The 14,093-nt window shown below is 36.9% G+C and overlaps 1 protein-coding gene across 1 annotated transcript in view; it reads right to left on the bottom strand.

Moving 5' to 3' along the window:
- The window catches only part of AMPH (amphiphysin), a 267,405-nt gene that overhangs the window by 78,005 nt on the left and 175,307 nt on the right, over positions 1-14,093 (bottom strand). The window contains exons 8-12 of the mRNA XM_021715589.1: positions 13,883-13,990; positions 12,026-12,111; positions 3,438-3,513; positions 2,677-2,759; positions 218-356 (exon numbers count right to left, since the gene is read on the bottom strand). Coding sequence (XP_021571264.1) covers positions 218-356; positions 2,677-2,759; positions 3,438-3,513; positions 12,026-12,111; positions 13,883-13,990 — 492 coding nt within the window. The remainder of the gene's footprint in view (positions 1-217; positions 357-2,676; positions 2,760-3,437; positions 3,514-12,025; positions 12,112-13,882; positions 13,991-14,093) is intronic.

Raw genomic sequence — 14,093 nt, forward strand, 5'->3', positions numbered from 1 at the left:
TCCCAACAGACTCAAATATAGGGTACGTGAGGAAATATAAAAAGTCAAATTCAAAAAACAAGTGGATCCCTTAGTGACAATCACAATGCCGAAAGCTTCACATCTTAGTCTCCGCAGTTGGAAACTTCACTTAAAGCCCCAGCACCATGAGATTATCCCAGATGGGGTCATCTTGCTATAAATCCTTCTACCCCCATTATATTTGACCTCTTCCTACCTGCGAAGGTGACCTAGGCCGTGCTGGTGCAGGAGACGCAGGTGCTAGCGTATGATTTGGACTAGCTGTCGGGCTCGGGAGGGGTGAAGGCTCCTCAGGTGGTGATGGTGTCTTTGCAATGCGGAGAGGACCGGAATCGCTAGATGAGCACAGGAGATTAAGCAAGTGGCCTTTTAAGGAACACTACTCATTTGATCAGGTGTTCTCCATCCCAACGAAATCATCAGGCATAGCAAGTAATGTTTGTTATCCTGATCCCCCTTTTAACGTTAATTCTGATGAATAGTATAACAATGATGGTGACAACTGGAACCATTTATTGTCTTCTCTGTGCAAGAACTCATTCGTATATCATCTCTTATCTTCATAATGGCCATGCTTTAGAGTCCCCACTTTAAAGTAAGTATAAATGGGCACAGAGACATTTAAAAAAAAACTCTAAAATCACCCAGCAATTTAGTGGATCTGAAAGTAACACAAGCCATCTTTTAAACAAGCTCTGCAAAAGTCTTCCAAGCAATTGAGTTAATTTAACTAGTTTCACTTTATATTTACAAGACAATCATGGCACATCACAAAAAATTCTACAGAAAAACATATTCTGAAAATTGTACATTTCAGAAAAAGGTAGCCTTATGATATTGTTAATAAAGATTTTGTAAAAGTGTCCCCTGGTAACATTTGGAAATAAATCCATTAATTATTTCTGTTCTACATTTTAGAAAACAATGACTCAACTGAGACACCTTGAATGTGTGAAGAAATAACATGACAGACAAGTTTCAGTCATGTTTACTGAGAACACACAATGTTCCAGGCACTGGGCCAGGTGCTCGGGAACAGCCCAACTGTGGTGACTAAGAAGCACTCAGGACACATCCTACTCTCTAAGAATTTCTAGTCTACAGCTCAAAGGAACAGAGTCTGTCTGTACCCCAAAATAAAAGAACACATATACAGCAGCATAGTCTACATATTCTAGGGGTGGAGGGAACTGGGTCCCTTAAGAAAACAGACACGCCACATGATTGAGGCGATGTGCCAACAATCATAGCCTCTGACAGAAACACAGCCCCAATCTACACTTAATATTAAGATGCCACTGAGCTCACTCACCACCTCATTCTGCAGAGGAATGTTGAAAAAAATGAAAGGAACATTCGTTAAGTGGTCACAACCCCGCTTTCTCTTCACTTTATCTGATTCAGCAACAGTGAAATTTTTAAAGGCATTTGTCCCTTTCATTTCCATGTATAGGAACAACCCTTAATTTTTTCATGCACTTCCTTGTTAAAACACCCAAATGTCATTTTGATATTCCTATTCTAATTCTTCCTTTGTGCCTAGTTCAATACTGAAATAACTATATTGAAAACAGTAACTGAGTCCCTTTCATGTGTTCTTTCACACAACGTTCTTCCTTTTAGAAAGAGAAGATTCACTCAGTATAGCAGTTATAGCAAAAACTGTAAGATTAGATCATCCAAAGAAAAGAGAATAAGAAAATTAGCAGTCTCCAGAGGGATCCAAACACAAACATATGTAGAAGTTGGTGCATGTATATGACTACATGTGTTTTTATAAATGCATGCATATGAGTGTTTGCACAGATTGACGTCAAAATGGCAAATGTAGAACATCAGGACTGCTGTTATCTTAGAAGCCATTTAATTCAATATTTTTTATTTTATTTTATTTTTTAATTGAAGAAAACATGAGACCTTTAAACAGAGAGGTTATTTGACCTCCTCAAGGAAGGTAAAGCAAGCTAACTGCAAAGTCATACAATTGAATGCTAGGTCTTCTGACTTCCCGCCCAAAACTCACTAGCCTACTTTCTCTGAGTACATAATGCCTGAGGAGAATGGAATAAAAGGATTCCAAAATCACAGAAGCTGGTGTGAAGTCAACCCCTAACAAAGTAGATAATGTACCTATGGATCACTGGGCCTTTAGTGTATTTGACTGGCATACTTGTAAGAGCAATATGCAGAACAAAACAGGGTAGTGTTTGTCAGATTAAGAGTTAGGAGGCAAGATGATGATGAGGTCACCTACTTCCTCTTTCCTTTCCCAAAATGGATTCATCAAAGGTGTCAGCATCAATGATAAGAATCAGGACTAACTCTTACAGGTTTGGGAAATGCCTTTCTTCTTCAGAGAAAATATAATTGCACAACCAGATATTATATATTTAAAATTTCACACCATTGCTCTCAGGTCCTGTGGAAAGCAGAGAGGCAGATAGTTAATTCTATCATGACAGCAAGGCCACTCACTGGGTACCTGAAGGCCAGAAGAAGATGTAAAAGCACAGAACTAAGGTAAGTGTCATCCTGCAGGTGGAAAGGCTCCTTTGAGACTCTTATAAGATGAACAAAACAGTATTGGCCGGTTCATACACTGCACAAATTTCAACAAGCAGCATGTTAAAGGTGCTCTGATGAGCAATGACCTACCTGGGAGCTCCTTGAATGGTGAAGGCCTTGTCGGCATGCTGGTCACCCAGTTTTGTCATCACTTCATACAATTTGTGGCAAAGCTATGGAAACAGAAGCCATTTGTCTATTGAGCTGCAAATCATCCTAGTGCCAATTACTATACTCCCCAAGAAATAAATTGTATATACTCCCCAAGAAATAATATACTCCCCAAGAAATAAATTGTTTATTGAGAAACTAAGAATCATATGATTGTTTGCATGGCTTCAGGATAACTGAAATTCTGTATATGTTACAAATTTAAAATTAATGTAAAAAAAAACTAAATACAAATAAACTTAAAAAATTAAAATATATTTATTTACCAGAGTACAGAGCAGAAAACATAAGCTTATTGCTTACATTGACTCCACTAGAAATAGTCATACAACACCCTGATAAACTAAGAAAACATCAATCAACGATAGAGCTGTTAATTTTCTAAATATTTTAGATCCATTTTTCATTAGTCTCAAGTACCCCTTGAAATCTCAACTTTATAAACTGACTGAAAAAAGGAGTAAGACTGTGAAACTGTGACAAAATCGTCAAAAGACATAAAGAACATGTAATCATTACAGAAAAAACTGCAAAACGATTACAGAAAGTAATAACACACTACTCAAAGAAAAATGGAAAAGGATGAATTCTTTGGATAATGCTATGCCATTTTGTTTGCTTCCAAAATAAACCTTCCTTTACTTTATATTCCATATGTAAAAATAATCTTCATGACTCACCACCGCAATTTCCTTATGAAACTTGGCTTCAAGGCTGGAGACATTTTTGAAAGTATTGACATAAAACCCAACTCGTCTACCATGTGGAAATACAAAGAGGAAAGAAGAAAGAGGGAAAGTCCAGTCAGCACAAACAGATTTGTAATGGCAATGAAAAATATTAAAATCAGGTTCTCTTTATACAATTCTGAACAGCATTGGATCAAATAAAATAACCCAAAGTGTGTCGAATCCTCATCTGTTAGTGAACAAAAAAGTTTTAGCATAGAGCACAACCTCTCCTAAAATTGATATTAACATGGCAAATACAGAATGCCAGGAACCATAAGACAGAAGTTCTCAAACTTTAGTGCATCAGAATCACCTGAATGGCTGGTTTCTGATTCAGTAGGTCTGGGTGGGGAGAATAAGAATTTGCATTTCTAACAAGTCTCTAGATAATACTGATGCTGCTGGTTCAAAGACAACACTTTTGGAATCACTGTCCTAAGAATTTATTTATCTTTTATTTTTATTTTTATTTTTTTTGCGTTGGAGTCTCACTCTCGCCCACACTGGAGTGCAGTGGCCGCTCCCGGTCACCGCAGCCTCGACTTGCTGGGCTCCAGCAATCCTTCCGCCTCAGCCTTCCAAGTAGCTGGAACTGCAGGCGTGCACAACCACGCCCGGCTAATTTTTTTTGGATTTATTGTAGAGTTGAGGTCTCGACAAGTTGACCAGGCGGGTCTCGAACCCGTGGGCTCAGGCAATCCACTCACCTCAGCCTCCCAAAGCACGGGATTACAGGCTGAGCCACCAAGCCCAGTTTATTTATCTTTTAGATATGAATCTTGTAAGGGTTTTGAGATTTGAGAGGTTTATTATTAAACTTTATAAAATATAAAAATGGTTTAATTTTAGTGTTATATGTTTGGACTCCAAAATGACGACAGAGGAAAAATAATTCTAATTGTTCAGCAAAAGAGAGAGTATGCTATCACTGAGCCCAGAAGACTTCCTGGAGCTCTTTGAGCAGCAACTCATGGCTCCTTATCTAGAACCTCAATCAACCGAGAGAGTAATTCTTAACACCTTCTCACCTTAAATTATTCAACAAATGATCTATCCAACTCTGTGTCCTGTGCTAACATCATTCCACAAACTTACTTACCAGTCAGACATGTACCCAGAGGGGTTGTGGGCTGTTTAATGAACATGTGCTCTATTCATACTTAAAATGAATGTGTGTGTGTGTTTGTGTGTGTGTGTTTTGTGTGTGTGTGTGTGTGTGTGTGTGTACACACATATATTGGTAAGAAAAAAAAAAGCATATGACAAAACGATATGTGAATGTTAAGTTACCACAAAAGGCTATACATAATTAAATATAATAAATGAGTGAATATGGGCAGAAACAGAAAAAGGATCACATAGAGAGGAAGCAACGAGCCCTGTCAGCTGCAAACATCTTCTTGAGAGGACAAACTTGGGCTGCAGATGGATGGGTCTGATTTAAACAGAAGCTGGGTATAGATGAGAGGGGTGTGTAGTTGAACTTGACTGGCAGGTATTGTTTCATTGGTTTTTCACTATGGCAAACAAAACCTTGATGAATATCTATGATTAAAACTTTGTACACAGTCTAATAATTTCCTTAGAATAGATTTCTTGAATGTAAATGCTGGTGAAAAGCATGAACAATAGAAGCTTTGATGATCACTGTCAAACTGTTCCTACCAGGTTGGGCCACTTACAGTTCCTCAACTTTGAACCTAACCTTACATACAACCTTTATAAGTCAGATTGCCAGAAGTTAGCATTTCACTGACTTTTAAATTTGTATTCCTTTAATTAAAGTTGACACTTTTTGTTCATTTACTCACTGCTCATTTGTATTTCTCCTTTTGTGAATCACCTATTCATGTTGTTTTGCTTATTTCTTAGTGTTTGCTTTTTTCTTATCAATTTGTAAGAGCATTTCTAGCAAACATTTTATTTTATTTTATTTTATAGCAAACATTTTAAACCTAAAAACATTTAGCAAAAAAAAAAAAAAATTCCCATTCTCCTATGTTTAAATTTGTTTTCTAATACACAGCATCTCTTAAGTTGCTATATCAATTATCATTTAGAGAAATAGTTGATGCAGTACCAGAAATATCTTATTTAGAATAACTAAACAAACATCTATAATTTTCTAATAACTTTAGTGTCTCTTTATAGAATTTAGAAATTAAATTCATTAGTATATATTTATTTAGAAAAAAGTGTCTAACATTTTTGATGTGGTTTATCACATAATGATTTTCTCCAATTTATGAAATCAGAGACTCTGCAAAGTAGTGAATACCTTTTACTATTATATATTTACTATTATTATATAATTACTATTATAGTATATAGTATATATTCATCACTATTATATATTCACTACTATTACATATTACTATCATATAATATATATATTAGCTATTACAGCCCCAGCACCTAATACAGAACCTAATACATAGCAGGCATGCAGTACATAGTTCACGAATGAATGAACAAGTGGACAAAAAATAAACAAGCCAATGAATAAATAAACTTGGCACCTGTTCCCTTAAAAGGGCACATTCTGATATGACCCCAGCTTGTAAAAGACCAGTGTCAAATTGCACACAACATCAGTAAGGGTACCTGATCTCAAACCAGGTGAAGGGGGACCAAAGGGAGGCCCAAGTTTTATCTGTACAATGACCACTTATATAACTAAGCCAGAATTGTACCCAACATCTTTAAAATAAAATAAAATAAAATATATGAGTCAAAAGAAAACAAAAACAAAGACCAGTGTCACCAGCAGTGAAGTATACACACACAAAGAGGACCAGGCTCTGGATTCGCATATAATCTGCTTGGAAGTTACATTTTTCAAGCTCTTCATAAACATGGCACTCTGAGACACTACCATTTCCCCAAATGAGGCATCTTCAGGTCCCTTCCGATTAGCTGTAAAACCAACTTAATTTCTTTAAAGATTTCTTTTGTTCTCAGAAACAGTGAAAAGAATTAACAGCTGAGCTTATCACACTTTGCAGGCTGGAATAATCTCCTCTCTGCAATACCCTAAGGGAAATCTGTCATTGCTGGAAGGGGGTGTCATTGCTTCCCTTAAAGCCTCCTGCAGTGGAGGAGGCATCCTCTGTCATCCCTCACTTATCATGGAGAAGGGGTGGGAGGAAGAAGAGTTATCTTTGTGCTCTTGTCTGGTCTGATGAACTCATTTATATCCCTCCGAGACTGACTGCACGCATATTCAACCTCTTCAAAGATCATCTATCAACCATCCAGTCACGCCCCACAGCCCTGTCCACTGCCCATGATGGCATGCCTCATGGGTTCCCTCTCTCTTTCATCAATTCCTAACACTATTGCAGCAGATCTTGACATCCATATGACTATCCAACCAAAAAACAAGTTGCCTCTCGAGATCCTAGCATTCTACATATATACATTCTACAATGTCCACAGCGCATCCTGAATCTTGCCATCACTCACAACAATGCCACCTCTGAAATAGGGATATCCACTGGTCCACTCACCAACCTAATTTACTAGGCCATGAGATCCCTCATTCATTCATTTTCATTCTTCCTACTGGCTTTTTTCTCTAACCTCTGTGAGTTCAATGCCCCTTTTCTTCCAGGCTATTGCCCCTTCTCAGATGCAACATCCTGCTTTACCAAGTCTAGGGCCTGTGGCTTTGCCCTCAACACTCTGCCCAATCCTATCAAACCCACTCTCCCTGTCCTCGTTCCCTACTTGCCCTACGTATCCTCAGTCCTAAACCATCCCACCCTTGCCACAGCAACTGCCATCTTCTCAAAATAACAAGTCATTTCTAAAAGGCTCCCTTTGCCCTGTCATTTACCTATACCTTCTGCCACTATTCTTCATGCCCACAAGAGTCAAGATCCTCAAAATAACAGGCGACATCCACTGTTGGTGTGTCCTCATTTCCCACGGAGTCTCAATGCCTATAATCAAGCTTCTAATCTCACCATCTACCGAAACTTCTCTGGAAGTTCACCAAGGGCAATGCATCTTTAGTTGTCATCTGCTTGATTTTTTGTTTTAGTTACAAATGACACTTCTGGAACACCATTTTAAAAATTCTCTCCATTCTTGCCTTTTCAAGAGCCCACTCTGTCAGGGCTCCTTCTACATGACGACTGTCTTGACTTTTCCGCAGATTCCTGTTCTGTGCATTCCTTAAATATTGGTGCTCTTGAAGATTGTGACCCTCATCATGCCATTTGATCTATCCAACTACCTACTTCATCAACTCTCATGGCATCAGTATCACTCATATGGTAATGACTCACAACACTTTTTTTGAGCTCTAGAGTTAGCTCAATAGACATATCCCTTTAAACGTCCTAATGATTCTTTAAACTCGGCATATATAAAACGGAACTCAGTATTTTCCCCTAAATTATTTTTCTTTATATATTGTTTATCTGTTTGAGAAAGGCTGTCCTCACCACCCAAACTACTGTCTGTTACTCCATCCCCTGTCACTCTCTATTAAATTATATTGTTTTATTTCTGCATTAAACTTATTGTCTGACATCTTAGTTTTTATTTGTTTTTTAGGTAATCACCTTTCCCTATCCTTCAATGTAAGTTTCAAGAAAACAAAAACTTTCAGTACAGGATCTTTAGCACATAAAAGAGTGCTTGGCACACAGTAGGTGGTCAATAAATATTTGTTGAATGAATGATAAATGAATCTGATCCCTGTCTTTCCCGTTTTTTACCACAAACCCCTACTTGACACTGTCCCTCTGATCTTGAGCTCCAATCGGCTAATTAAGGTTCTAGCAATCTACTTATCTGCTTTGACATCTTATTCATTATTCATGCTCTGCATCAGCCTAGAATATCCTTTTCACTAAATAGTGACTTTATTCATTTTAGAAGATTTAGCAAAAGTATTCCCTTTGGAATTCCTGAATCTTTGTGATAGCTTTCTATCATCTGCGATGAATTATAAGCTCCTTTAAGACATACAAACATACCCAGTATTTCCACTTTTAAAATTGAACCTGCATACCCATCTAGGCAGTCGTTCATTTCTCTTCTCCTTTTTACATCCAAAATTTTGAAAGTTTTCTACATATGGCAATAATGGAGGAACAGAGAAACAAAAAAGACATAAGACATACCGAAAACAATTAGCAAAATAGTAGACAGACATTCTACTTTACTGGCAATTATATAAGAAAAAAATGGACTAAGCACACCAATCAAAAGGCAAAAGGTTGGCAGAATGAATAAAACAGATATGCACACAAATGATCCCACTAAATACTGTCTACTTTAGAACCAAATACACAAATAGAAAGGAAGTAAAAGAATGAAAAAAAGATATGTCATGCAAACAGAACCAAAAGAGAGCTAATAGAATCATATGGTAACATCAGACCAAATAAAATTTATTACTGGAGACAAAAGGGAATTTTATAAAGACAGAACACAATCAAACCCTCAAGAAGATACACCAATTATAAATCAATATACACCTAATAGCAGAGCTCCAAAATACATGAAACAAAAGCTGACAGAATTGAAGAGAGAAATAGATCCAATAATAGTTGGAGACTCAAATATCTCATTTTCAATAATGAATAGAACAATGAGGCAGAAGATCAATAAGGAAACAGAGGACTTGAACAACACTATAATCCAGCTGAACCTAAAAAACATACACAGAACATTCTACTCAACATTCTGGAAGATTATGAATAATTTAAGGCAGAATTTCAGGCATTTATCACTAATACGTAGTATGTTCATGACGGCATATCCAGTATCACATATTTCACCGGAGTACACACAGAAGACACAAAGTGCAAACTTTAATTTCAAGGTTGAGCAATATGGCTAGGAAAAGAACATATGTATTTATGAAATAAGTTAAAAAGTCATGAATGCATGCAATCCCACTTTGGATAAAAAAAAGGACCTACATAAAGGTAGCAGGATTTATGGAAAACACCACAGATGTGTTTTTAAATGTCACCTTTAGGATTTATATGCTTTACAATCTTGGGCAAGGTGTTTGACCAATATGATTCTTAGCTTCCTTGTCTGTAAAATTGAGAGATCTGTAATTGTGATAATTAGAGGTTATATATGTAAAGTATGCAAAATGATACCTGGCAAACAGAAAATATTTTTTAAAATCTCTCCTTTTCACACAACACACACACATACACAATGCACATAATTATTGTGGATGAAATCATCTGAATTTAGTCAAGAAACACACTATATGAAGAAGTCTGTGGCTAGGTTTTGATCAAAGAGCAAGATCTGGGTTGAAAAACTAGCATTGAATGGTATTATTTCCTGAGTGTCAGAATGAGAATGATTAGTTTTAAAAGAATTGTAACATTTATACTATGTTGACCAGAAAAGGGGAAATATTTCTTTCCAGTAACCCTTAGATACCCCCTTTGTTTTTAAGTTTCTACAAAGTCTTTCATGTTATAAGACACTCTGACAATTACTTTAATTTGTTTAAATAACCAAATACTATCTGGGGAGAGCACATATTCTGAAATAACATCAGTCAATATTAGTTTTGGATGCTTGTAGATACCACTAGGGAAAAAAGTTAGTTATATACACAATACACATTAAGGCAAATAAGAAATATTGATGTCTTGGCAAGTCTAGCAATTTCCCAAGAGTAACTTCATAGCTATCAATTGACAACTTCCCAGGGTATTACCTAATAATTGGAAGTGTTGAATATTGTGATGCTCAATCCTTTTTGAAAATCAGTTAAAAAAGCAATGAAGTAATTACCTTGGAGATCATAAAAATTCTTTTACAGGGGAAATTAAAGAAATAGTTGGCATAATTATATACAATGACAACTTGTATTTGGAATGGAACATCTGTTGAGGGTGATGATAAGCTCTGGAGAACTACTGGCTGACTTGATGAATGTCTTTAGTGAGGATAAACACACTGATGCCAAAGATGTATGTAAAGATTTTGAATACAAGTATTCCATGAAATGTGAGTGCAACAAAGTAATACTGGTATTTCTTAAAAACTCACATCATTTCATATAATTTGTGACTTTTAAATAAACATGAAGAATTAAATAAATTCAAATTATAAACAGATATTTGTTTCACTGATACCCCTAAAATTTGTATAAGTCATGCTATTTGAATCTCACTGTGGGAGAGATGAGGTCTCTTGGGGGAACATACAGTAAAGTCCATACAGTGAAGTCCTAAGCAGGCCACAGATATGTCAAGGAGGAGCGTCTGAAAAAAGAGGTGTACAGGATGAAGTCAAAGAAACAAATATAAGGGCAAAACTACCATCAAAATTCACAAGAGGATGATGAGGGTTAGGGTGGTGTCAGTGAGAATATACAGGCAAAGACCAATCCAGGAGACCACACCAGAAAATGATGACTTGCTGCCTTTGATGGCCCTTTAGTTTCCTGTGGTTAATGACTCCAAAGCTTTGTAGTTTGGGAGCCCAGCAATGATGGTACCAAAAAGAGAAAAGAAGATGTTGAAAGATGAGTAAATTAGGATGAACAATTAGATAATTTTACACATGTTGGACTTTGGATAAAGGCTAGACATTAAGGTAGACATGTCTAGTTTACAGTGAACTAGCCAAAATTTCATCCAGATATTTTAGTATCTCAAAAACAGAGTGTCTATTATTAGCAAAAATAAAAATACAAGGGATGAACACAGAAGTGGACAAACTCCTGTCTGTATTCTCAAAATACTTAAAATTTTGGTGGATAAGTAGATGCTCTAGAATTAGATACAGGAAGGATATAGGGGCAACTGGTTGGAAGTTAGGACAAGAGGACCTGACTTAAAACACTGCAGTACAGCAAACACAGATCTGTTTATCTGGGGTTGATTTATTCTGCTTAGCATGAGCATGCTGATGGAAACTGAGGAACACAAGGTTCTACTTCACTTAACAACTGCTTGGTTCTACCACTATGAAAAACAGAACAAACTACAGAAAATGAACTCCCATAAGAAATGCAGAGTACCTGTAAAGAATAATATTTAGTGACTAAAACAGGAATGGAGTTCAGGTTAAAAGGTCAGGACTTAGCATCAAAACCAGAAGACTAGATAAGTTCTTGGAATAAAGGAAGTTCCTTCATGAGCTGAAAGGATATTACTGCAAATTTTAAGACTAATGGCATTTATCCTAATGCATATATTGAGATTTGAGTCTCCATTTGAGAAATATATAAAGAATTAATATCACATAATCTAATGTGGTTATTTAAATTTAACTGAATTTTTTTAAAAAGTTAATTCATTTAAATCTAAATGAATTTTCAAAAAACAAATTAAATTAAAAATTTAGTTCCTCAGTCACACTAGCCATATTCCCAGTTCAGTAATCGTATGTAACAAGTAATTACCATATTGAAAAGTGTAGACAGAGAACACTTTTACTGGATCACACTGAAGTACCACAAATCATAAAGACGAGATGAGGAATGTTCAGTTATTGAACTTGTAAAAGAGGTATGTACCAACTGTACAGAAACATTTTACCTTGACCATAATGAGGGTAACTCTTCTTGTAAGTCAACGTTAAACTCTTCAAACACTTTTTGTGCTTTCTGAAATTCCTCTTCTGCCTAGAATGATACATATGTTTATACTAAAAAATAAGCCATTTCTATATACAACAGCATGATTTAATATAAGATGAAAATGGCCTTATGGCATCCTGGAAACATTTTAAGAAGGAGAGATATTAGATTAAAATCCATACCATATATTTTTCAGTTAAACATGAAATATTAAAACTCATTAAAACTGGAAACGATTCATTACAACAGTTGCTCTTACAGTTTCTGGCTGATCCATTTATTCTATGAAAATACGTTAAGTGCCTGCTATGTAGACAGCTCTGTTCCGGATACTAAACATGGATGTTCCCCCAAGAAATTTCCAGTCTAGTAGAAAGGTTAAATAATTACATTACAAGATGTATTTATGAAAGGAACTTAACAATGTGTTATGGAGCATGCAACAGGGAAGCTGGTGCAAGGATGAGAGAAGTTTCCCCAGAAAAAGGTGATATTTTAACCAGGCTCGGTGGCTCAGCCTGTAATCTGGCCCCTTTGGGAGGCTGAGGTGAGTGGATTGCCTGAGCCCGCGGGTTCGAGACCTGCCTGGGCAACTTGGCGAGGCCTCATCTCTACAATAAATCAAAAAATCAGCCGGGCGTGGTAGCGCATGCCTGTAATTCCGGCTACTTGGAAGGCTGAGGCGGAAGGATCGCCGGAGCCCAGCAGGTCGAGGCTGCGGTGGCCGGGAGCGGCCACTGCACTCCAGTCTGGGCAACAGAGTGAGACTCCAACTCAAAAAAAAAAAAAAAAAGGTGATATTTTAGCTGAATTTTAAAGAATCAGAAATTGTTTGCTAAAGAAGGGACTGGGGAAGGCTTACAATACACACAGGTAGAGTTCCTTGGGATGGAATTCTAGCTTACTCACCATGTGACTTGTCAGATTGCTTGACCTTTGTGTACCTCACAGGCTGTTGTACTGTATTAAGAAAAGGTAATGTAGATGAGATGTTGAACAGGGCACCTGGCATCTGTAAGGCCTTTCAGAAAGGCAGCTGTTATTGTGGCTGCTCAGGAATTCATGTGCAGGGAATGAAGGCTCTGCTTAAGGTATGTGTATGGAAGAAGGAGAGGAAAGGAGACTTGAACGTTGACAAAGATGCACAGGTGAGTTAGCCAAATTGTGAAGGTCTTATATGCTGTGTTAAAAAAAAATTAGCAATTTGTTCTGCAGACATTGGAAGCCATTACAAGATTAAAGCAGTAGAGAAAAATATCTAGATATATGATGTGGAAAGACCATTTAGGCAGCTGTGTGTCACACAGGAAAAGGAAAAACTGGAAGAAAAGGGCATAGTAAGCATGTGACTTCAGTCAGGTAGCATTTGTGAGTTGCTGACATATATGGTAAAGGCTACTGAAAATGGGTTTTCTAAAAGAAAATTGTGTGCAAATCTAGCATGTCGGCATTCTCAGATAATCAAAAGTTATGTCTGAGAATTTCACTTGGTGTCCCATCTGAATCTGCAATTTAGCATCAAGCAAGAACCACAACACAAAGGAAAAGCAGACACACTACTTTTTAATCCTGCAACATTGTAGGCCACAGTTTATTCTGACCAAAATGTGAGTCAGTGTCACCCATGTGACCTCCACAATGACATGAAAAACCTTCTTTTAATTAAAAGTAATGGAAAGCAGCCCACAAGTACTACATTTCAGTTTGAATTCTAATTTCAATCTCCTTTAAAAAGAAAATATTTAATTTTACAAAGCAAAGCTGTGACAGGTTATAAAATACGGAAAGTAGTATCCACCATGGAATCAACTCCTACCTTAGAGATCCGACCCTCGTCTTTCCTCTTAGAGCTCTGCAGAGCTTCCAGATGGTGGCGGGCACTGTCGTAGTCCACCAGCTTCCTGCTGCGCTTGGCGATGCGGTTCTGTCAATAGGGAAATACATGCACTAAGAAAGACACATGATCATAAAGTCTCCCTTTGACTGCTAAATGCTAAAATTCTTTCCTTGTCCAAAACAGGTGAATA

The sequence above is a fragment of the Carlito syrichta genome, unplaced genomic scaffold (assembly GCF_000164805.1).
Source record: "Carlito syrichta isolate Samal-C Ts95f unplaced genomic scaffold, Tarsius_syrichta-2.0.1 Scaffold307206, whole genome shotgun sequence".
In the NCBI taxonomy this organism is placed as follows: Eukaryota; Metazoa; Chordata; class Mammalia; order Primates; family Tarsiidae; genus Carlito; species Carlito syrichta.